General features: G+C 42.5%; 1 protein-coding gene across 1 annotated transcript in view; it reads left to right on the top strand.

Annotated features, from left to right (window-relative positions):
- The first annotated feature begins 2,814 nt into the window (after positions 1 to 2,814).
- The window catches only part of IRS1 (insulin receptor substrate 1), a 45,675-nt gene continuing 23,447 nt past the window's right edge, over positions 2,815 to 25,042 (top strand). The window contains exon 1 of the mRNA XM_014057705.2: positions 2,815 to 7,865. Coding sequence (XP_013913180.1) covers positions 4,291 to 7,851 — 3,561 coding nt within the window. The 5' untranslated portion in view covers positions 2,815 to 4,290 and the 3' untranslated portion in view covers positions 7,852 to 7,865. The remainder of the gene's footprint in view (positions 7,866 to 25,042) is intronic.

Raw genomic sequence — 25,042 nt, forward strand, 5'->3', positions numbered from 1 at the left:
CATGGTAAACTCTGAGGCAAAAATCAATTTTGCTGTCCTAGTGCTTTCTTGCGTGACGCGTCAAAACCGCGGAGGACAAAATCGCGCTCGACGAAAGCGCGCATTTGACGTCATCACAGCGCGACGAAAAAAATTAAAAATTGAAATAAAATTAAAATTAAAGCAAGCTGATTCACATAAAGGTAAGGGTTAGGTTTAGGGTTAGGGTTACGTTTAGCGTTAGGTTAAGGGTTAGCGTTAGGTTTAGCGTTAGGTTAAGGGTTACGTTTAGGGTTAGATTTAGGGTTAGGTTAAGGGTTAGGTTTAGGGTTAGGTTTGGGGGGGTTAGGGTAAGGTTTTCGCTTTATTTTTACATTTTTCGATCACCGCGCGATGTTTTCGTCGCGCTGTGATGATGTCAAATGCGCGCTTTCGTCGAGCACGATTTTGTCCTCCACAGTTTTGTGGTGGAACCCTTTCTTGAACCTGGTTTCTTCTCAAACCACAGAGCTCATAGCCAGCTTAGTGGTTGGTCTTAGCAAAATGTAGCTTCATCTCACAGAGAGAACTCTAGATTCTAGAGAGCCGAGTTGCACACTGAACGTTGAAATTTCACATATCTATAAAATAACATGTTAACAGAGCTGTCCTCTGTCCTATTTGATCCATTTTAACCAGTATTAAAAGGGTCAGTACTAAATAGTGTGAGATATCTAGATAGTACTAAATAGTCTCACTAATAGCAGTAGCATGAACCTGCAACATGAACTCAACAAAACAGTTAGTGACACAATTCTTGCAAAATGTTGTATATCAGGTCACAAAGTCAGACATAACTGAATAACAGGAACACATTGTATTTAAAGTGCTTCCAAACAGTTGGTTCCCAGCAGTAACAATGAAAAGACATTGTGAAACATTGTTATTCCTGTAACTGAATGTTTCTTGAAAGAAAAAAATGTGAGAAAAGAGGGGAAATTTAAAAGAAAATGCCCTGCCAATGGAAAGTTATCATATGGACATTAATTTTTTAATAGATTGAATAAAAACTGCATCTGGAAATAATTAATAAGTTTATTAATACATAAGTTTATTTATTTAGAAATAAGTCTATGGAAGGAAAACAAAATGCTTCATTAATTCATACGTCATTTGCTACTTTTGAAAGTAATGACCTTCTGGGTTCGGCTCCAAGTGGGGAAAAAGACACTGGAGACATGGACTTGGAAAGATGGTTTAATGGTGGACAGGACCACATGGCTTGAGTCCTGAACAGAAAAGGTGATCACATGCTTCAATGTTGGTGGAGAAAAGAGAAGGGTCGACTGAGATGCTGAGTCCCTGGTTTTATCCCCCTCTGGCCTTTGAGCTTGAGCTTGTATTCTGATTGGTTGTCAGACTCCCATGGGGCCATGCAGGGGCAACTCTCTAGGCTGCGTTTAGAATCCAGGTTTGGTTGAGTTCTCAGATGCCATGTGGCAAGTTGGGTAAAGGGCCAATATTACCATGCCTTAATCCCATCCCCATGGAGTTGAAAGGGAGAACTCTTTATTATGTAAAGTAGACTAGCTTGGCCTTCTTAATAGCCCATTGACAAAGTGGGGATGGGCAAATAAGGTACAGGGAGCTATTCTGTCTTTTAAAACATGTTTCAAGAGAATATTCTGCCTTTTCAATATTTCCTAGGGTATTTCATTTTTCTGGGAGAGGGCTGGGTGATAACTTCCTACACTACAAATGAAATACTTTAGAATGTATGATCCCAAAATGAAGATATTTGCCTTTTTTCCTGTTGAAATTAGTATTTTAACAATCATGATCTAGGATTCCCTTTTTGTTTGCCTTATTGGGAACATCTTTTCTGGTCCTGTCTCTTGAAAGAACCATCTTAATCCTAAACACATATATTTAGAAATGAGACCTGTGAAATTTATTTCCAGCCAGGGAAGACTTACAGGCTTCAATACATCATGAAGTTTGTCTTTCCTATGGTTAGAAATAAGTTAGTAGTAAAAACTAAAATTGATGAAGGCTTGTTAAAAATGCTTTAATTTACAGATGGTGGTAGTGGTTTGTTTAAATATCCAGCAGACATTTAAAATAGATTGCTTTCTATTAGAAATGTCTGCTGGATAATATTTTGATTTACTTAGTATGGAATTGTATTACTTATGTTGTTAAAAGGTATTCTTTAACTTGAAAGCTTGTTATTCTCCTGTAGCATGTAATCGATCCTAATAAAATAATTGGACAGTTGTGGATTATGGATTTGTCTTATCGTCTCCTCATTGCTTGCCCAACTTGTCTTTAACGGGTACTATATTGCTGTATTTGGCATGGTAAGTTTGTCCAAGCCCTTTGTGCACCATTCTGTTCCTCGTCAAGATAAAGAGCGGCTTAAAACAATGCATGTAAGAGATTTGTAAGATTTATTAATAATGCAAACAGCAAAGAGGCTGAGGCAAGAACGGAAGAAATAGCAACGCAGAGGCCTGTCTCTGCTTAAATCACGGCGACTGCTCGGCAGAGAGCGGTCGAGCAATTCGCAACCCATTCGTTTGTAAATAACGCGACTGAATGGCGTCTCCTCCTTCCCTCTTTTTCCCTCGCTGCTAAAAAAAAAAAAAATACTACACTCCGTGCTTCTCAACCAAGCATGGGTGCTTCCCCTACGGTTTCCCACAGCTTTAGATGATTTGAAGGACAGGTAGGTACTCCAATCGGAGAACGACCCCCTCGGGGCTGCGAAGGGATCGACGCCCAAAGGTAAGCGCCTTCGCTGCGGTGCTGAATGAAAGCCGCGGCAGGCGGGCAGGCGAGGGCGGATTGGAATGCCGCACTACTAAGCTAGGCTGCCGGGAGCCCTTCTCGCGCTTATATTGCCGCCGCCGCCGAGGCTGGAGATGGGGATGGTCCACGCATTGGCGCCGTCACGTGTTTTTCTCCTCGGAGTGAGACGGAGTGTCGGCGGCTAGAGGGGGCTGGCCTCATAAACGCAGACGCAGCCGATTGTTTTGGTTTCGGGGGCTTTTCAATAAAAGTCCGCGGAGCTGCGAGTCCTGCGGCAGGAGCACCTCGCCGTCCACAGTCAAAGGAGCGCAAGCGCTAAGCCCCTCGCACAGCCATCCGGCGGTGCCCGTCTCTGCCTGGCAGCGCTGTTTTTTTTTTTGCCTCCTCCGTTGTGAAGCGCACGAGGAGGGGAAGGTGGTGCAGGACGGAGGGACTTAACTGCCACCGACATTGCCTTCCGAGACTTCTCCGACTGGAATGAAGAAAAGGAGGAGGAGGTGGAAGTCGCCGCCGCGAAAATGTGCCTCCGCCTCCTTCGCTCCTCGGGCAGCTTCTCCGCTCCGTCTGCTTTGCGCTCGACCCTGCTGCAGCCGCCTGCGTGTATTTGGTGTGGAAATGACACTTTTTCTGCCTAACCAGACGGGACTGAATGAGGTCGCTCGCTCCCTTCTCCTGCGCGGGCTGGACAAGAAGAAGCGCCTGCCATCGCGACGCTGATTTGGGATATTGATGTGTTTGTTTGCTCGTCGGAGTTCTCCACCCCGCCGCCGTGGTTCCCGCGAAGGATATTTTTATTTGGCATTTTGGGCGAGGAAGAAAACCCGGTGGCTTCCGTGGTGGTGTTGACTAGCTGGTTTCTTCTTACTGCCATTATTATATTACCATTATCGCTGTTGTTATTTCAAAGGGATTGCTGCTGTCCCTCAGGCGTCCCACGTTTCTCTCCCCCCCCCACCTCCTCTTGCAAAACAAGCTCTCTTCTACTCTGCCCTGCCCCGTGGAGTATATTTTAATCGGCTCCTGGAAACCTCTCGGAGGGATCACTTGAGAAGAAGGAAAGGGCTATTTGGGAGAAGAGACGGGGGAACCCCATCCTGCTTCTGGCGCTGGAGGAATTTCCACCCCGCATGGATAAAACGATGCCCGCTTTCCTCTGCTCGTCGGCGGCTTCTCGGACCAGTTTCTCCTGGGGCGACATCGAAACTAGACTTTTGAAAGCTGCATTTCTCCTGCGGAGGGTGATTTGGGACTAAAAACTGCCACCCAAGCCCTGCTCCTGGAGCTGGGAGGAGGCTCTGGCCACTGAACAGCTGTTCTCTCCCTGCCACTCTTTCCTCCGCCACTCTGTTTTTGGAAAGGATTTCCAGAACTATCTTTCTGCGTCGTTTTTATTTTTATTTTGGAGTGAAGGAGGGGATTTGCTGCTGCTGCTGCTGCGTGGATTTCTGTTTTGTTGTTTCTTTCCGAAGCTGCTCTTTGCAGCAGGAATTGCTGTACCTTGTTTTTTTCTCTCTCTCCAGCATGGCTAGCCCCACAGATAATAATGAGGGCTTCTTCTCCGATGTCAGGAAGGTGGGTTACTTGCGCAAACCCAAGAGCATGCATAAGCGCTTCTTCGTGCTGAGAGCAGCCAGTGAGTTGGGACCCGCCCGGCTGGAGTACTATGAGAATGAAAAGAAATGGAGGCACAAATCAGGGGCTCCCAAGCGCTCCATTCCTCTGGAGAGCTGCTTCAATATAAACAAGAGGGCAGATTCCAAAAATAAACATCTGGTGGCTCTCTACACCAAGGACGAGCACTTTGCCATTGCTGCTGACAATGAGCTTGAGCAAGAAAGCTGGTACCAGGCACTGCTGCAATTGCACAACCGTGCCAAGAGCCATCACCACCACCACCATCAGCACCATCACCATCACCACCACAGAGATGTCACAGTGGGAGGTGGGACTTTGGGAATGGGAGAGGCAGGGGAGGATAGCTATGGCGATACGGCTCCTGGCCCAGCTTTCAAAGAGGTCTGGCAAGTGATCCTGAAACCAAAGGGCTTGGGGCAAACCAAGAACCTGATCGGAATCTACCGCCTGTGCCTAACCAACAAGACCATCAGTTTTGTCAAGCTAAATTCCGATGCGGCAGCTGTTGTGTTGCAGCTGCTCAACATCCGGCGGTGTGGCCATTCAGAGAATTTTTTTTTCATTGAGGTGGGGCGCTCTGCTGTCACGGGACCAGGTGAGTTCTGGATGCAGGTAGACGACTCGGTAGTAGCACAGAATATGCATGAGACCATCTTGGAGGCTATGCGGGCAATGAGTGAGGAATTTCGGCCTCGGAGCAAAAGCCAGTCGTCTTCCAATTGCTCCAATCCCATATCTGTGCCTCTCCGCAGCAGGCATCATGTCAACAACCCACCCCCCAGCCAGGTGGGACTTACTCGTAGGTCCAGGACTGAGAGCATAACTGCCACTTCTCCTGCTGGCAGTGGCGTGGGAGGAGGGATTGGGGGCAGACCCAGCTCTTTCCGCGTCAGAGCCTCTAGTGATGGAGAAGGTACCATGTCCAGACCAGCTTCGGTGGATGGAAGTCCGATGAGTCCAAGTGCCAACCGATCCCACTCACATAGGCACCGTGGCAGCTCCAGGCTTCACCCCCCTCTCAACCACAGTCGCTCCATCCCAATGCCTTCCTCACGCTGTTCCCCTTCAGCCACTAGTCCAGTCAGCCTGTCATCCAGCAGTACCAGTGGCCATGGGTCAACTTCAGACTGTCTTTTCCCACGTCGATCCAGTGCCTCAGTCTCTGGCTCTCCCAGTGATGGAGGTTTCATCTCCTCTGATGAATATGAATCAAGCCCCTGTGACTTTCGCAGCTCGTTTCGTAGTGTTACCCCTGATTCCCTGGGACACACCCCTCCTGCCCGGGGAGATGAGGAGCTTAGCAACTATATATGTATGGGGGGGAAGGCTGCCTCATCCTGCTGCAGTATCACAACTCCTAATGGTCATTTTGCCCCCCGTGCCTGCCATCTGCAGCAGCAAAGTCGCTACCCTGCTGTCCCATGTTGCCTCCGACTTGGAAATGAGGATGTAGGTGATTTGGAAAAAAGCTTCAGAAAGCGGACACATTCTGCTGGAACCTCTCCTACCATCTCCCATCAGAAGACTCCTTCCCAGTCCTCCGTGACCTCCATTGAAGAGTATACTGAGATGCTTCCCTCGTATTCTTGTAGTGGCAACAAGTTTTCTTCTTATCGACATTCTGCCTTTGTGCCAACCCAGTCTTACCCTGAAGAGTGTCTAGAGATGCACCAGGTGGAGGGAAACCACCACCGGACCAACTCTGATGATGGCTACATGCCAATGTTGCCAGGAGTGGCACCTATGCCCAGTGGAGGTAGTACGTCCAAAGGTGGGGATTACATGCCCATGAGCCCCAAGAGTGTGTCTGCTCCACAACAGATCATCAATCCTGGGAGAGGAGGTCGCCATGTGCAGGCCATGGTGGACTCAAATGGCTACATGATGATGTCTCCCAGTGGCAGTTGTTCTCCAGACAGTGGTCCCACTGGCTACAGCAAGCTATGGATAAATGGGACTAATAATCATACAAAACTCTCCGTCGAGAGTAATGAGGGCAAGTTGCCAAGTGGAGGCAGTGATTATATTAATATGTCTCCAGCCAGTGGTTCTGCTACCAGCACCCCTCCAGACTGTTACTTTACCAGCCCAGGACCTCCAGGCCCAGAAGAACCACTAGTGCATGGTTCTGCCCAGTCCCAACATAAACCCATCTATTCCTATTTCTCCTTGCCACGTTCCTTCAAGCACAACCAACGCAAGACAGGCAAAGAAGAAAACGCCCAGATGCATATGTCCTTCAGCTCTGGCCGCTTGCTTTATGCCGCTGCTGAGGATTCTTCTTCCTCTACTAGTAGTGATAGCCTTGGCTGCCCTGGGGGACAAGAGGGTGGTGGGTATTCTCTTCCCATTAAAACACAGCCATTGCAGCCTGCTGCTTGTACTGTGGACACAGCTGTGCGGACCAAGAATCATCTGGCCAGACCTACTCGTTTGTCCCTGGATGGCCCAAAGGCCAGCACTTTGCCTCGTACTCGGGAACAGCTCCCAGAGCCCAAGAGCCCCGGAGAGTATGTGAACATTGAGTTTAAGCAACCAGTCTTCCCCTCACCTTTATCCTACGGAGAGACTGGCTCCTGTTCAGAGGAGTATATGAATATGGATTGGGGAACTGCTTGCCCAGCCAGCTTGGCCTCCATGCAGTCAAGCCGGAGTGGGACCACCCACAGTGGCAACCGGGACTATATGAGCATGCAGTTGAGTGGTGGAGCACCGTATGTAGTCTGTGCCCACACCCCATCACCTTCCTCCCCGGCCCTCCTACTGAGTTATTCTGAGAAAAGCCCACCACCCATGCAGCTGCCTTCTCCACCTTCTCAGGCTCAGCCAAGCAATCTGGCTGAGATTTTACCCCATTCCTGCTCCTCATCTATGATTGGGGGCCCAGGTGCAAACAGCGCCTTTACACATGTCAGTCTTGGTCCCAATCGCAGCACCCAGAGTGCCAAAGTGATCCGTGCTGACCCCCAAGGAGGTCGGCGCCGCCATAGTTCTGAGACGTTTGCTTCTTCTGTCACTCCAAGTAGTAGTCTTGGAGCTTCAGCTCTACTCCATGGACCAGGAGGAGGTCCTGACGATCCAAAACGTCACAGTTCAGCCTCCTTTGAAAATGTCTGGCTCAAGCCTTCATCTGGGGCACTGGGAGTTGGTTCTTTGGGTCTTGGTACAGCATCACGGAGGGAGCAAGCAGCTAGCGGAACTGGGGGAGGCTTTGAGAATGGGCTGAATTACATTGACCTGGACTTAGTGAAGGATTTTAACCACAGCCAACATCACCATCGCAACCTCCACCCTCAGGAGAGTACTGGTCTGCTAGGAGTCAAGCAACCATCTCAGCAGCATCAGCCACCTAAATCTCCAAAGCAGCCTTGTGGGAGTAACCACTTGAGTGATGAATTAAGTGCATATGCCAGCATTAGCTTCCACAAGCATGAGGACATCCAGTAGAAACCAGAGACAAGGTGAGCATATCATAAGTTAATCACTAGTTCTTAGCTTTGGGATGGGAAGCATGATGTTCTGTATGAAGTAGTATGAGTTGAATCATTTGTGTTACACCTAATGACACCATGGCTAGGTCATATTCTGTCAGCACAGATTACATAATGGGCTGTTACCCACTTTGCCTTTAGTCTGCCCTGTTTGCTGTGTACTATCCTTTTTATTTGATAGCACATTAAGTAATAGGTTGGTAATGAATCAGCATGTGTCACTAGGTTTAAGAGAAGGATGTGGAAAAGTGTTCATTCTAGTTAAAGAAGGTAAGGATTAGAAGACAGTCTTCTATTTACTGTTATGCTACAAGCATAGTTCAAAAATGTCTTTAAAATCTGTTGTTACTTGTCAAGGGAGAAATTGTTTTGGATTTTGGGCTCCAATTGTTAATTACAGAAAAGTGTGTGAGCTCATGAGCACATAACAGTCTAAAACATCTCCTGCCTCCACATTTTGCTGTGCAATAACCTTTGAAAAACACTTGATCTTGATTATGGTGCCAGTTGCCCAAAGAACAACTGCAAAACATGGCCAGTTAAAAGTCCCAATAATGGAACACTGAATAGATTGTTACATATCTTGGTTTTATAATTTAAAAGTTCCTTTGGAAATAAGGCAGCGTATAATGGAGCACCCTGAAGCATAGTAAGTCTGTAACATGTCCAGGCTTGATGTTTTTGTTGTTGTTATTTTACTAGTTGTAATGTGGGTGTTTTCTCTGTGAAATCTCTTAATCTACTTTTGGTTGGAATTTTGAGAAGTGTCTGTTAGTGCTCTACTGCCCTACTTGTTTAACCTTCAGACAATTGCAGTGGCAAAGAAAGAAGTCCTCTGTGTGTGTGATTGCACTAGCGTGTATGCTGCATATGAAAAAGAGGTGTGGCCTTACATTTAGGAGCTGAGAATGGAAACCTCTGCAGTCTTAATTCTGAATGTGCTAGGGAAAAGTTTTGTGGCCTTGGGCAAGTTTCCTTACATACATGTAGTAATACCTCAAAGGATTGCTATGAGGATTAATTAGATAATGTTTGAAAAACACTGTGGGCATGAAACAAATGACGCTCTGCTAACCTGGAGAGAGAGACAGAGACAAACAGATAGAGAGACAGACACACACACACACACAGAGTGTGTGTGTGCATGCTTGTCACTGTTAAGAAAGTTTGCACCAAGAAAGATTGCAGGACCAGCAATTCCTAAGTCATAAGCTAAGTAGAATTTCTATAAACCTGTTGCACCTCAAGAAAAGCATTAAATGGAGAGGCGGGGTTGTTTATAGCTCGAGTCTGCAGAGCAAAGCAGAAAACCAAGGGTTTTTTCTCTCCCTATATTGGACCTTTTTTGAGCTATGTGTTTTAAGGGACGTGATTGTAGCAACCACTTTTTTAAAATATTTCTTTTACTGCATATTTTGTCAAAATCACAACTATGATTCTGTTCCAAGCTTTGTTACCCTCACAGTTGTCTTGATTGGAACTTAACCCTTTTGCCCTCCCACGTTATCTTTGATCCATAATAATTACTGGTGAGCCATAAAAAATGTTTATACTGGCACAGATGGAAGTGAAATCAGCAGTATGCTTTTTGATCTTAAAATGTCATAACACAATTCTTCTGTGACGTGTTTTAATTGCTTGTTTGCTGGTTCCAAGTATAAACAGTGTTGAGGGATGGCAAAAGTAATGGCTTTTAAAATATCCTGGAATAGGTTTCCTGCAGCTGAACTTGGGAGACCTACAGATGAATACTAAACCCTCTGAATAAACAACATCAACAACAGAACACTTTTCATTGTGAAAAACAAATCAAGCATCTTATTACTGTTTTCAACTAAGTAATTTACCACATATTACCGTATGTGGAATATGAAGAAAGTGTGGTTCCTCTTACTGTATGTGCACCAAAGCATTTTTAAAATTTCAGAATGAGAAGAGCAAAGAACAAAAATAGATGACATTGAATAATTTTTTAAAGAAAAAAATAAAACAAAAATAATATCAACAGAACTTTGACACATATGTTCCAATATCTGAGAAATAATAACTAAGTTGCTGTATCCAACAATTCTCGTTCGTTTAACATCTTTTCAGAAATAGTTTAAATGATTTGCCTGCACCATTCTCTTATGTTCCAGTGTGCTACAACAGAATTGTTTCTCCCATTTTGTTTTTGTTCTTAATGAGAGGCAACCTATGCAAGTCACAGAACTGCTACAGATATTATAGCATTGACGCTGCAGAACTATATGCAGTTACTTGTTTTAACTGTTCATTCAGTGTGCTAATATCCAGTTAGTCATGGAATTTGCACTAATCAGCTAGCAGAAAGGAATATCTTATAGCTAACATTATGGGAATATGATCATGCCTTTTATTTTTTAATGGTTTCCCTCAGTGTTGTATTAGAGATGTGGTCTGCATGTGTGCATTGTTTTAATTTCAAAACCAACATGATTTTTAGTGCAGCATTTTAAGATAATGATTGTTGTAGGATAATGGTCGTAGTAGATTACAATTCAAATGAAAATCACTAATCAAATTATATATTGAATTTTTATTAGGCAGGTCTCTTCCCCCGCTCCCCCAATAATGCATTCTAGTTTCCAGCATCTATTTAGAAACAATTTCATTTTTGTAGCAAATGTTTGCACTATTTGAAGGAATGGATGGGAAATTTAACTTTGAGAAACATGATCTCTGCATTGTTGCAAAGCAATCCATCCATTTTAAAAATATCAAATTAACAATCCTAATTGTTGAAAATTATCCAGCAGTCATTTCATTCTTCATTCTAGTGGCTCTGTTTGTATATGAGAGAAAGCTGCATGTTCAGATCTCATCCCTGCTACTGTGTGTTTGTATGTGTTTGTGTATGTATGTTTCTGTGTACACATATACTTTCATGGACATCTAGCATTTCTATATATTATTGGGTATTTGTCATCCATACATATGGAATACTCACTTTATTGAATGGAAAGAGAGATTGACAAAAGGTTATTAATTAAATTTCATTTAATGAATCAAAACAAACCCAAGTCTTTATTTTCAGTGCTATAAAACAAGAGAAATTAACCCAGCCATGTCAATCTGCTCTGCTGACTAGTACCAGTCTATTAGGAAACAAAGTATGCTTATCTATGCCATAAAGACAATCTAATTAATATAAAGCAACATGTTATGTCAATTTGAAGGGCAAGTGATCTGTGAGCACTGAATGCAGAGCAGGATTGTCACATATAGTGTGAGGCATAGCCATAGCTGCATTCTGCATTCTGCATTCTGAACCAGTTGACGATTTTCAAAGGCAGCCCCATATAAAGTACTTTACAGTATTGGAGTCATGAAGTGATTAGAACATGAGTGAAGGCTCTCCTTCCTGGAGTCTCCCAATCCAAGAGAGAGCAAAACTAGTTCACCAGGTGAAGCTATGTGAAGGGCTTCTAGACCATAGCTGCCATCTCAGCTGTGAATCTAAGAAGACAATCTGATTGTATACTACTCTTGAAAGGGGAAGTCCAACAGCATGGAAGTTTAAAGATGAAATTTCCCCAGAACTAGATGGCCTAACGTCCTCAGCCCTTAATCTTCATTGGACTCTGCAGAAGACAGTTTTTCCATATATCCAGACTTGCATAGCCTCTAGCACTGGGACAGGATTTAATGACTTCGATTGGCTGACCTGGGTTGAAAGATATAATTAAATATCATCAGCCTAGTGATGATAGTGGATCCCAAACTGGCATATGTCTATGCTTTCATGTGGATGTTAAGAGGATTAGGGTTCTCTGGCACCCCAATAGGAGGTCTCTAGTAAGTAACCCTTCCCCACAACTACACTGGGAATAGGACCAAGACCTACTTCAAACAAAACACATGTATTATTACTGTGGCAGAGATTTTTTGTTATATTTTTACAATAATATTTTAACTGATCATATTATAGTATATGGTGCTTATTAGTAAAGCAGTGGCAATTGATAAGTATAATACACAGCTTCTTTTTTCTTCTAATTTTTCTTCTTTTTTTTTAAAGATTATTTTGATAATCAGATATTTGTGGAAGGTTTTTAAATGTAGGTGCTTTGCCAATTTTGTCCTGTAATGAATGAGTAAATGTATTAAAAAAGAAAAGAGACTCACTGTAAAATGGTGCCCTAATTCTCAATCCCTGGAGTCAGTCCAGAAAAATAGCATGACTGGCAGTATTGAAAGCTGCTTCTTCTATAAAGAAGGCAACAGCATAGCATGGACCTAATCATTGGTTTACTTCCATGGCTGTCTTTAAAAGCCTGGAGATACCTGGATCCAAAAAACAGGTGGCCAAATTTACAGCGCAGAGTATCCTTTCCATTTACTTTGTCGTTGGAGTCAACACATCCCAGAAAATAGCACAATATGGGTTCCCAGGAACATCAATCAGACCTGCCGAGTCACAGGCCAACTTGGAGCAGATCTGAGTAACTTTTATCTGTTAGGGGACTACAGCATTGATTGTCTAATCTGGATTCTTACAGTGATTCACAATACACATTTTAATTTACATTTGGACGTCCAGATAATGGATGGCATTTAAGTAATGGAAGCAAACATATACTTTTAATATTTTGTGTGGTTGATCCTCTTTATTTGTTTAAGCCTGGCCTAGTTGGAGAACTATGAGGGTTGGTGCAGAACATATATATGGAACATCAACTTGTTTACTGCCTTATATTTCCCTATAACCTAATGGCAATGCAGCAAAAGGTGATCAGGTCTATTTTTTCCCTTGGAATTGCACCCTTTTCCTCTTCAGGCATTTTAGGACCAAAGAAGCAGCTAATTTGCAATTATACAAATTTTGGAGAAACTTGTCATGTTATCATTAATTTATATTATGTAATTCTATTACGTATAGAATGGAATATTTTTCATATTACAATCAAACTTTTGGATTTCCTCAAGGAATTTGCAACAAAACATTTACATTGGATATCTTGCATTTTAAGTACTAAAAATATGTTTAATTTAACATTTGTGTTGTCATGTTCAATAACATTTGAGTTTAAGAGAAGAGCAAATTGAGCATGTAAAGTATAAGGTAGAATATGCTTGTCAGAAATATTTGAGAAACAGCATACAGTGTCAAGCAATTAAATGTCAGCCACTCAGGATTTTGCTGCCTGAATGGAACTCAGTCCATTTGCACTAAGTGTGGAGAGCTTTCATGACTTAACTTGTATTATGTGCATTCCTGAACAAACAAATTTAGGATTCTCCAAAGTAAACTTTAAAAAAAATGTTTTGTGGCTACAAATGGAAGGAAATTGGCAGTATCTTATCCCTTCCTGAATAGAGATACTTTTTGCTCATACAATTAGCTGCCATCAATAGGTTGAGTTGAAATTATGACGTTTATGTTTATTCTTGCCATTTTCTTCTGGGAGCTTATACCAAATTGTGAAGGTTCAGGAATGAAAATCAATCTAAACATTTTGAAAGAGAGTTGTTCACATCCTAGGTGCAGGTGAATAGTGATACTGTACTCTTGGAAAGATGGAATTCCAAATGTGGAAACTCTGTTATATTAATCTTATTCTTTCCTTATCACAGATAATATTAACCATTTTTTAAAAGTTGTTTCCTAACTACTTCTTTCTAACTTCTTCTATTGCTATCTAGCATTTATTTTTCTTCATTGTGCTGTTGTATGAAACATAGCATTAACATGGCATTTGCCTTTTGAAAACATTTATGCATATCCCTAGAGAAAGATAATCAATGTGAATTGATTCTGTACTGAATACAATATTTCTTTTAAATACAGCAGTCAGAGTGTACACTGAGTATATGCACACTTTTTTTAAAGAAAGCAAACAATATACTAGTCGCCTAATTGGTTGGAAATATAACTTTTAAAAAGTAATCAACATTCAGAGCCAGAATGCTCCAAGGATATTATTTGGATTAGATCAAAAACAATTTGTATATGTACTTGAAATTCAAAAATAGATTCTAGTAACAACTTTTATTTTTGTAAAATAAAATGGAGAATTCTGAGATATAATCATATCTTGCCTTTTTAAAAGTGAAAAAAATGGTACAATCTTTTTCTTAAATTTTATTTTTTGCATCATTTATTGTACCTGATAAAATGATTGACAGGACAACAGAAATAGAGGTGAAAGCTGTGCTGCCAATCTTACAAATAAATTACTTTTGATCAGATAGAAACTCAATTGTGGTATTTACACTAAAGTTTTGGCTAAGCAAATACTTCAGTGTAGAGACATAAACATTTCCATTCATTGTGCTTTTGGGAAGAGATTTGCATGTGTATCACTTTGGTCTCATCACACTTGGAAATGGTTTGGAAGAAATGTTTTGGACAATAGTACCTCTATTGCTTGTTAAAGAGTTCACATTTTTTTCAGGCTTCCACATTAGGCTAAAAAATTATACTGTTTTAAAGAATGCATTCATTTCTTACGGGTCAACTCTTTTGCACACAAAAGGTTGTTTTAATAATAGTAGACAGAGTAGAGATGCTGTGTTTATATGCAGTCTGAAGCATTTTTTCACAATTTGTTTTCAAATTATGCATAATCCTAATATCCAGATAGATTGAAAAAGAAATGCTAGTACTTTTATGTTCTAATATATTGTGGATGATAAATGGTGAAAGATTAAATGTTGCAGTTATAAATTAATATGATTATTCTAGTAATGTTAGCTGTTTAAACATCCATAAATAAGTGTTACAAATATTTCTTTTGTCCCACTTGTGTCTTGCATGTTTCTACAAGGGAAAAGATGTGCAGGCATGTGTCTGGGGTATATGGTTTCCCAGGCTTTTGAACTAGTAAGGAATGTTTCCCAAGAGGGAAGAATGAATGGTTGGATGGTGCATTTTGCCTAAAGGTTTAAAACTCAAAAGGAAATGTTATCATGTATTCAAGTCCTGTTTCACAAACCCCTTTGAACAAGATCCTACATAAAGTCTTTGTTATTATCAAACTCCTTTTAATAACAAAAAGGGGTCTTTCCAAAGCATGTTCATGATGATGTTGAGAATGATGATGTTGAGAAAGTGAAGGATGTGTGCAAATTATAAATTTAATCTTTTCAAAATTTAATTACATGAGAAAATTAAGTTTGCATAATCACAATAGCACAAATCAATTTGTTGCTAATATCACTATGGATACACCATCACTTTTTCCCAATACATTTGCTATGATTAAGTTGAGGATATCAGAATTCAATATAAATATAAACCTATTTTATGGTTGATAATGAATTATTGTTAATGTTCTGTATGATTAATGAATGAGCAAAAAGTAGCATGTATTTTGGGGGATGTAATTACTGAAATATCAAGTGTAAAATATGAATGGAATGAGCAATGTATATATTAGTGACATAATATTCTAAGTTATAATTATTAAATTCTGATTATATATAACTAATCCTAACCCTACCTAAATTTGGCTTGGTACAGGGAGAATATTTTATCTAATATTTGATTCCTTATCTGATTTCTTATATCATCTTCCAAATTCTATGGCATTGTTATTTATTATTTATTAATATTTATGAAATGCATAGCTGTTACATTCCTATAGGAACTCAAGATGCATAACAGCCCTTTTTTCATATCCTGCCCACAACAATCACCAAGTAAGACAGATTTGGCTGAGAAAAACTGACTAGTCCAAATTCACTTAGTAAGCTGAAGTGGGACTAGGTCCTACTTGATCACTTTTAATCACTGCTTGTTTTTAAGGTTTATGGATACAAAATTCATTCATAAATTTATTATACACTGCCTTCATCTTAGGATATGGCAAATCTAAAAAAGAATTGCTAGCATTGTCTCAAAATGTTTATACTAGTATTAAGTCCAGTTAAATATGAGTTAGTTAGTTAGTGTTTGTTTGTTGATGAGTTTATAACTCACTTTTCCCATGAACTAAAAGTATATCACCAGCACATATTCCTCTAAATCAGTGTTTCCCAACCGTGGCAACTTGAAGATGTCCGGCCTTCAATTCCCAGAATTCCCTGGGATTCCTTGGGAGTTGAAGTTGGGACATCTTCAAGTTGCCAAGGTTGGGAAACACTGCTCTAAATATACAGTATGTAGATCAATTCGTATGTGATAGACTGGACTGAGAGGCTCAGAGTTTCCATTGAGTTTTCATAATGGAGGATGAACCTGATTCCTGACTATTCAATCCACACTAGCTCCTTATCTTCATATGTTGGTAGGACCCTGTTTTGCTTGTTTGGTGAGGTAATTTACCAAATTTTATTCTTGAGTCTGAGGATATATGGTGACATCAGTGGCATTTTACTTTTTATGTTTTAAGCATTTAAATTGTTAAGACAGAAGGGAGTAGTTTAGCAAATACTAATGAATAACTTGCATGTCCCAACTCTCTTAGGCTTATGTCTGTTTGCATATGTATATGTGTTTCATGCCTTGTCAAAGTCTTATCTTTAAATGGCTGACAGGCTTTTAGTAAGATTTTGACTGAGTATAAGCTGAATATTTCAATTGCAGTTAGATAAACAGAATTGATACCTTAGTGTGATCTAATAACTTTTTCATGACTCTAGCAAGTGTCACTGTGGCAGAGAGAGGATAGTGCATATCATTGCTGTGTTAACTAAAGATGTCATGATACCATTACCATTTCCACTACTATGAAAAAAAACACTTGAAGGGATGGTTGAATTTCTGTCAGCTCTTGTTTCTAGATCTCTACTCAGTTTCTGATTCACTCTGAAAATAAAGGCTTACTTAGACTGGTTTATTATTATGGAACAAATAGGGCACAGGGATTAGTTAAAACTGGTTAATGCATTGTGGCAAAGCATAATATGATTTATTTTTTATTTAGTATGATGTGTAAAGTCACACACTGAGATTTGGAAATCATGTTTTCTTTCTTGGGTTAAAATTGCAGATCATGTTAATGCAACAATATACACACCACATTGTGGTGTGTATTTTGTTGCATTCAAAAAAGGAAGGAAAGAAAAAGAAAGAAAGGGAAATATTAGAAACTTTTTAGTCATGTCACCTCTATGTCAAATATTAAACAATATGTGAAATTTCAAATAAGAAAAGAAATTATTGTAAAATATAATAAAGTCTATGCCAAAAAGAAACATGTTGCACCATTTTTGATTAATAGAACAAATTCACACCTGGTAGAATGAAAAAATTGAAAAACTAATTATATTTATTTTTGTTTTGGGATTCCATTTTAACATGCGATTTTAAATATCTAGCAACTTGATACTTCAGTGATAGTACTGTAAGTAATATTGTATGACAGGTGATAAAACAAGCAAGTAAACAAAATATTTCAACCCTCACAAAATTATAGATGAAGAACTCCCATATGCTAATAACAAAACATGAAAATATTTCTCAGTTTATTAATGTCATATATTTTCCTTTCCACTTTGTAAACAATAAACAGTTCATTGATACAGTTGAGGTCTTACAAATATCCTGCTTTCATTCAGGTAGCACAGACATGTTAATATAAAATTGCTAAATTCAGTGTACAAGAAAGAACTTGAATAGTACAAGAAATATTGTGGGTGAAGATAGGTTTTATATCATTAAAAATGATTGAGGCATTGAGAAATGTCCACACTGTAATATATTTTAAAGAAGTAGTACTAAAAGTGTCGCAAGCTATGAATAGCTTGTGCTATATACTTAGTTATAGGTTAAAATGAGAAAAAAATATTTATGGAAAAAAATAAAGAGAAACTCTTAATTGCTCATAATGGACTTTTAACCGAAGAATTAAGTAATTTTCAGGGATATCTTTTTAAAAAGTTAAAGTTTTATATTATACTCTTAATAATCATTTTGTTTCAAACTTGTGAAGAAAGTAGAACTAATATTTCTTCAAGTACAAGTGTAGAAAGAGTTCTATTCGTATAATTTTGTGTGTGTGTGAAATTTATAAGGCATTTCGGGTGGCTGAAGAAATGCCTAGCTGAACAATTAAACTGATGGACATATATCAAATCCTAACTCTTTCTCATAGTATTTAAATATTATCAACATCTATTTGAACAAGGATATCTAAATTGTGAACAAAATGCTGTTGCAATGGTATGGGCCTTCTAATATTAGTCCTCAGTTATGTCTGCCACTATTTTTAATGGCCGGAAGGAAAGTATTTGAATGGTACTAATGTTTTGAACAAAATCACTCCTGTGAATTGGTGGAAATCATTAACCAGCTACCTTGATCCAAAGCTCCTTCAGGTTTTGAATGAAAGTTCATAGCCAGCAGTTTACTTTGCAGGTGTAGAAACATATTATCAGAGTTTGGATAGTTATTCATTTAAAGCTGAAAAATTTCAGCCAAAGGCAGGACTCACTGACATTGTCAGAGTTTGGAAGCTAAGCAGGGCTGAGCCTGGTTACTACTTGGATGGGATAAGAAATCACCTTGGAATATCAGGCTATAGGATACATCAAGATGAAAAATAATCCTAGAATAAACAGTGGTAAACCATATTTTTGTCAATAAAGCTACATTGAAGTGGGTATAAAGTCATAAAGAGACAAGCTTGGAGACTTTATCTTTAAAGCTCTACAGATGATTGAGAATTGAAAAAGCAAAATACACATTTTTTTCTTTGAAAAAAAAAAGGAAGCTATCAAATTGAAATAAGACCTGATTAAATAAGGGTTAAAGATGGTTCTTCAAAGTTATGTGAATTTCAAAATTTCAAATTAAATTAAAAAAAGAGAGAAAAAGAAGAGGAGCTATCAACTTGTGATACAAGACAGTTCAGTCACAAGTTATGGAATACTCAAATATAGTTTAATGTAATATAAATACGGTTCTGTTTTTGCCATTATTAATGTCCTCTTTGTTTATATACTTTGATGCTAGAATAAATATTACATACTGTCTTCAGTGTAAAAGTCATTGTTTTATTTCCAAAAATGTTGAAACAAAATTGGAGATTAATTGCAAGTTTTCTGGTAGACTCAAGGGAGGGGCGACTCCTGGGATATTCTCACAGCCTGATTGGTCCAAAAACTGAGGGAAATCTCTTTTAACCTACTCCTTTCCCTGTCGCTCCCAGTTCCGCTCAGTCTTTTGGTCCAAGCACTGTGTTTTGGTTCCCAGAGAGAATGAGTAATTTCTAATAATTGATTCCTCAATTTGATCTATTGGCTACTTTAAATTCTAAATTATCTGAGCTGCTATCTTGCAGAGACAGGGTCCTCCATCTCGCAGCAGGCCGAGGGAGGGCTAATTGACTTTCCACTCTCTCCTCATAAAATTCAGGAGCTCTGACCGGTCCCTGGAACTGTGGGGTGTCAGGCTCCATTTCTGCAGCTCCAAGGGAGGGGCTGCCAGCTAGAGGCACCGATCAGGCTGCGGATGGCTTTATTAACATCAGAGAAGCCACGCCTGAGTGAAATGAGCCGCGGCAAGCTATTTCGAGCCGCAGCTGAAGAAAAAAAGCAGTTTAAAGCGCACAGAGACCTCCGGTGGTGATTTTGGAAGTGTGCACTTGGAGGTGGCCATTTTAGAAGCGTGCAAATGAAGGTGGCCATTTTCTGGCCCTGGAGCAGCAGCTTGTATCGTGGTTGGAGTGGGGCTAGCAAGCTTCAGCCTCGGCAGCCCAATAGCTATTCCCGCAAGGCCCTTGCACCGGCTGGTGGCTCTGGTCACGAGCATCTTCAGGACACGTGAGTGGCATCAATGGAGGACAGCAGGCAGTCCACATCACAGGCCCCAGGGAGTGCCCTAAACAAGGCCAAGGAGAGAGAGATGGTTGGGCCAAGGACTAGGGCAGCAGCAGCCAAGCCTTCAGCAGCCTAGTGACCCTCCAGAGCAACCCAGAGGGATGAAAGCCGGTGTCAGAAGACCCTGGGGAAGAGGATTGCTAGGGCAGAACAACAAGCCCAGGCCAACAAGCCCTCTTCTCCAGTCAGATCCAGGTCTCCCCTAAGGCCTGAATTCCACCAATGGGCCTCTCCTCCCAGGGGGTTTAGTCCTTCTTCCCCCTCTATCTCCCCCACTGGGGCACACAGGCAATCCGGTCTGTAAATTTCTCCATCCCCTCCTGCCTCTCCTCAAGGGCCCAGGGATGTTGCTAGGGATTCACTAGAGGATTCATCTTGGGATTTCCTCCCTCCCTACACCCTAGCTCTGCAGGATCCTGCTCCAGGACTTTCGGAGGATGGGTTTGAGGATCTGGAGTTGAGAGTATTAAGAAACTTATTTCCTCAGCCATTTCAAAGGGAATTGTCTCAGCAGTTTCCTCAAGGAAACGGCATTCTAGGGAGCCTAGGTCCCAGGTTTCTCACCAGGCCAGGACCATAGACATCAAGTGGCAAGGCCCCCTTTCTCCCTCAGTAATCAGTGAGGGTTCAGTGTTAGGGATTACCCCCGCCAGGACATGGGGTTCTCAGAGGACGAAGAGACACTCCTCCTGGATTCCCCGGCCTTTACAAATCTCTTTGTTCCCCCGATGTTTAAAACCCTGCTGCACAAAGCTAGGAAGATCACTAAGGTCAGGACAGGGGACCCTGCCATTTCTCCACCCAGAGACCTTAATTTGATCATGTTCTCCAATACAGCGACCAACAAGGAGGAGGTCCCAGGTCCTCCCCTTTTTCTAGAGGTGGTAAAGAATCAGTGGGCTCACCCTTCTACCTTTCCCAAACCAGGGAGCAAAAACCGCTGCTTCTACAATATGGAGCAGGCCTGTAGCCTCCCTTGCCAATGCCTCATCCGTAGTGTCAGAGGATGTGGCTGATAAATTGAAACCAGAGGACAAGTGGGTGGAACTTACATTACATAAGAATTTCAACGCCTCTGCATGGGCCATAAAGTCCACTGCTGCTGCCTCCTATTTCAACCAATCAGCGGTCATGTGGCTCTGCCAGTTATAGTATCGTATTCCTGTTCAGGATGAGCGACTCCACCAAGATATCACAAAAATAATTGCTGCCATGCAGTTTTCAGCGGATGCCACCCTTGATGCTGTGAAGTACTCATCCCGAGCACTTCCCCTCAGTGACTTCCAGACAGTTATTGTGGTTACGTAATTGGCAAATGGATAACAAGTCCAAGTGGAGCCTGGTGGCTGCCCCATACACTGGGACTAATCTCTTTGGTGAATCCTTAGACCCCATTCTCATAGAGAATAAAAATAAAAAGAAGGTCTTGCCAACCAACACCAAGAAGACAAACAACTGTCCGTCCTCATACTGTACACAGGCCTTCAGGGCCCCTGAACAAGAGTATCAGCAACACAGATACGCCCTGTATAGATCCGATAGGCAATTCCAGAGGCCCTACTATCAGGACAGGGGTAGGTACCAGGGCCAATCCAGGTGGCCCTTTTGTGTGTGTGTGGGGGGGGAGCCGCTTCCACAAAGGGAAATGACTCCAACCTGAGCATTCCCATTGGCGGCTGCCTGTAGCTCTTCGTGGATCAGTGGAATCGAGTAACATCAAATGCCTGGGTAAAGACCATGGACAGGAACAACCTCCGTCTGGAGTTCCTCTCCATGCCCTCGACCTTCAGAACCTTTCCACTGTCCTGGGACCCAAAATGCTGTTGTTTGATGTCCCTAGCCATACAACATCTGCTGGAAATCCGGGCGGTAGAACTGGTCCCGGAGATGGAAAATGGATTGAGTTACTAATCCAACCTGTTCATCGTTCTGAAGAACTCGGGGGGCTGGAGGGCGATACTGGACCTCAAGCACCTCAATCGGTACCTGGTATACAGGTGCTTCAAAATGTCATCCTTCAGGTCCATTCTGCAGGGCATCAGACAGGGGGATTACCTAGCATCAGTGTACCTGACAGAAGCCTACCTCCACATCCCCATCCTCCCCGCCCATCACAGGTTCCTTCGTTTTTCCCACAACGGGCTCCATTTCCAATACAGGGCCCTCACCTTCGGGTTAGCTTCAGCCCCACGCACATTCACAAAGGTCCTGGCAGCATTGGCGGCTAACCTCCGCTCTGCCCCGGTGAGACTACAATGCTACCCCAATGATGTGCTAGTGAAAGCCCACTCTCAGGCCCGGGCCGTCCATGACTTCAAACTCACCATTCAGACCCTACAGGCCCTGGGGTTCTTTGTCAACTTCCCCCAAAGTCATCTCTCACTCTCTACAAAGATCTTACACTTGGGGACGGTGATAGACTCCATGGAGGGCACGGTTCGACTATCCTCAAAGGCACTGAAACTCAGCTCCTGGGCAGAGAGACATCCTGCGTCAGTGGTGTCGGAACACATCTCGGGCACGGCCAACCACCAGGCCGATTGGTTAAGCCACGCAACTGTGGACCACAGGGAGTGGCATATTCTATCCAAACTCTTTCAGAAGATTTGTCAGAGGTTCGGCAACATGTTGGTGGACTTGTTCGCGACCCCGGCAAACGCCCAGCTCCCAAGATTCTTCTCTTGATTTCTGATCTGAACCGCAGAAGGAACAGATGCTCTCAGGAGCAAATGGCCTTTGGGCCTATTGTACGCCTTTCCCCCACTCCCCCTGATACCAGGGACACTGAGGAAGGTAGTGGTAGAGAGGGCAGACATCATTTTGAAAGCGCCTCACTGGCCCAGATGGCCTTGGTTTCTGGACCTCGTCCTGCTCTCTGTCTGCCCCCCTCCATGGAGGATTCCACAGGAGGAGCTCTCCCTGTGCTAGAGGTTCTTGATCACCTGAAGCTTCAGTGGCTCCACATGACTGCCAGGCACTTGAGTGGAGCCTCCTGAGAAGTGCCAACTTGTCCTCCAGAGTTATAATAACCATCGAGGCATCCAGATGCCCCTCCACCATGTGCATATACAATTCCACATGGGCGGTGTTTGTTAAGTGATGCGGCCCACTCAGGATTTGTCCAACCGAGGCTTCGGTCACTCAAATTCTGGACTTCCTCCAGAAGAGTTTGGACAGGGGTCTCTCCCACAACACCTTGTGGTGTCAGGTAGCCACCCTGGACTCGGTTCTTCCAGGGGATGTCTCTGGCCCACCATTCCCTAGTCAAGAGATTTCTGAGGGGAGCCACTAATTTATGTCCCCCCCGTCCATAGGTTCTTGACTTGGGACCTGCCCCTTGTTCTTAGGGCCTCGATGGGGGTTCCTTTTGAACCCTTGTACACTGTCCACTTTAGGTTCCTATTTCTCAAAGTGGCATTCCTTGTCGCAGTGACTTCAGCTAGGCACATTTCCGAGTTGGGGGCCCTTTCATCTAGGGATGATCTCTGTCACTTTCACCAGGATAGGGTGGTCCTATGGCTGGACCCTACCTTTCTCCCTAAGGTCAACCCTTCCACTGAGCACAGGAGGTCATCTTTCCCAATTTCTGTCTGGCACCCTCCCATGAAAGGGAACGCCTTTGGCACCAGCTAGACATTCATCGCGCCTTGCGCATTTATGTCAGACGCACGTCTTCCTTCCGTAGGTCTGAGGCCCTCTTTATTTCATTCCAGCCTGGCTCCTTGGGGGCCAGAGTTTCCTCTGCCACCATTGCCAGGTGGTTACGACAGGCCATCTCTACAGCCTACGAGTCCTTGGGCCGCCCCCCCTGTTCGGGGATCATGGTCCATTCCACACAGAATGCCGCTACTACAGCAGCGTGGGCCACAAGGGCTCCTTTCGAAGACATTTGTTGGGCAGCTACTTGGTCATCCCCGACATCATTCATCTGGCCCTACCATCTGGATGCCTTTATATCGGCCGAGGCATCTTTTGGGCATAGGGTTCTACAACAGTTAGCGACCGCCCCTTCCCCTGAATTCTAGTTTCCCTCCCAAGGACTGAGCTTGGGTATGTCCCAGGAGTTGTCTCTCCCTCAAGTCTACCGGAAAAAGAACGTTGGTCCTTACCTGAAGGTTTCTTTTCGGTAGACAAGATGGAAGGGCGACATCCCACTCCAGTTAGATGTAGGTGATAGTCAGTCGGGGTGAGGGGCAGGGGGCTGGTTTTTCCCTTGCTGTTGTCTGTTTTTTTGGCAGCATGTTCTGGTGATATGACTTCGAGGAACTGGGAGCCACAGGGAAAGGAGAAGGTTAAAAGATATTTTCCTCAGTCTTTGGACCAATCAGGCTGTAGAATATCCCAGAAGTCGCCCCTCCCTCTCGTCTATGGAAAATTGGAATTCAACATTATGCAAAGACAAGTAGTGGAACAAAGTCAAACTAGAGTCTTGGATTTTAAGAGAGCTAATTTCAATAAATTTAGAGAGAGCTTGGGAAGAATTCCATGGATGAGAATCCTCAAGGGGAAAACAACTGAAGAAGCTTTGGAAATTTTGAAAATGAGGTTACAAAGCTCAGCCTAGCACAATGCCAATGAAGAAGAAAAATAACAGCTCCCAAAAGAAACCAGCATGGCTGCATAGAGAACTCTCTGACAAATTGAAAGACAAAAAAGTTGAGTATAAAAAGTGGAAAGGGGGGGATATAACTAAGGCAGAATATCAGCAAATAGCCCAAGCTTGTAAAGATGAAGTAGGAAAAGCTAAGACTCACAGAGACCGAGGTGGCGCAGTGGTTAAATGCAGCACTGCAGGCTACTTCAGCTGACTGCAGTTCGGCAGTTCGGCTGTTCAAATCTCACCGGCTCAGGGTTGACTCAGCCTTCCATCCTTCCGAGGTGGGTAAAATGAGGACCCGGATTGTTGTTGGGGGCAATATGCTGACTCTGTAAACCGCTTAGAGAGGGCTGAAAGCCCTATGAAGTGGTATATAAGTCTAACTGCTATTGCTATTGCTAATGAAGAAAGGCTTGCCACAAAAGTAAAAAACAACAAAAAAAGCTTCTTCCAACATGTTAAAAACAAGAAAAAGGTTAAGGAAACAATTGGTCCATTGTTGGGAGAAAGTGGCAAGAAGGTGACAAGCAACAGGGAGAAAGCAGAACTATTTAACTCATTTTTTGCATCTGTCTTTACACAAAGGGATAAAACAGTTCAACCTATCAAAAACAGCACCACAAAAATCAGATTAGGAACACAAATTGTAATAGGGAAGAAAATGGTGAGCACCAGTCTACCCTAGATGAGTTCAAATCACCAGGACCGGACCAATTGCACCCCAGGGTTCTGAAGGAACTGGCAGATGGGATCTCAGAACCACTGA

Source organism: Thamnophis sirtalis, unplaced genomic scaffold, assembly GCF_051295495.1.
Source record: "Thamnophis sirtalis isolate CommonGarterSnake01/CBP01778 unplaced genomic scaffold, rThaSir2_p1.2 scaffold_11, whole genome shotgun sequence".
Lineage (NCBI taxonomy): Eukaryota > Metazoa > Chordata > Lepidosauria > Squamata > Natricidae > Thamnophis > Thamnophis sirtalis.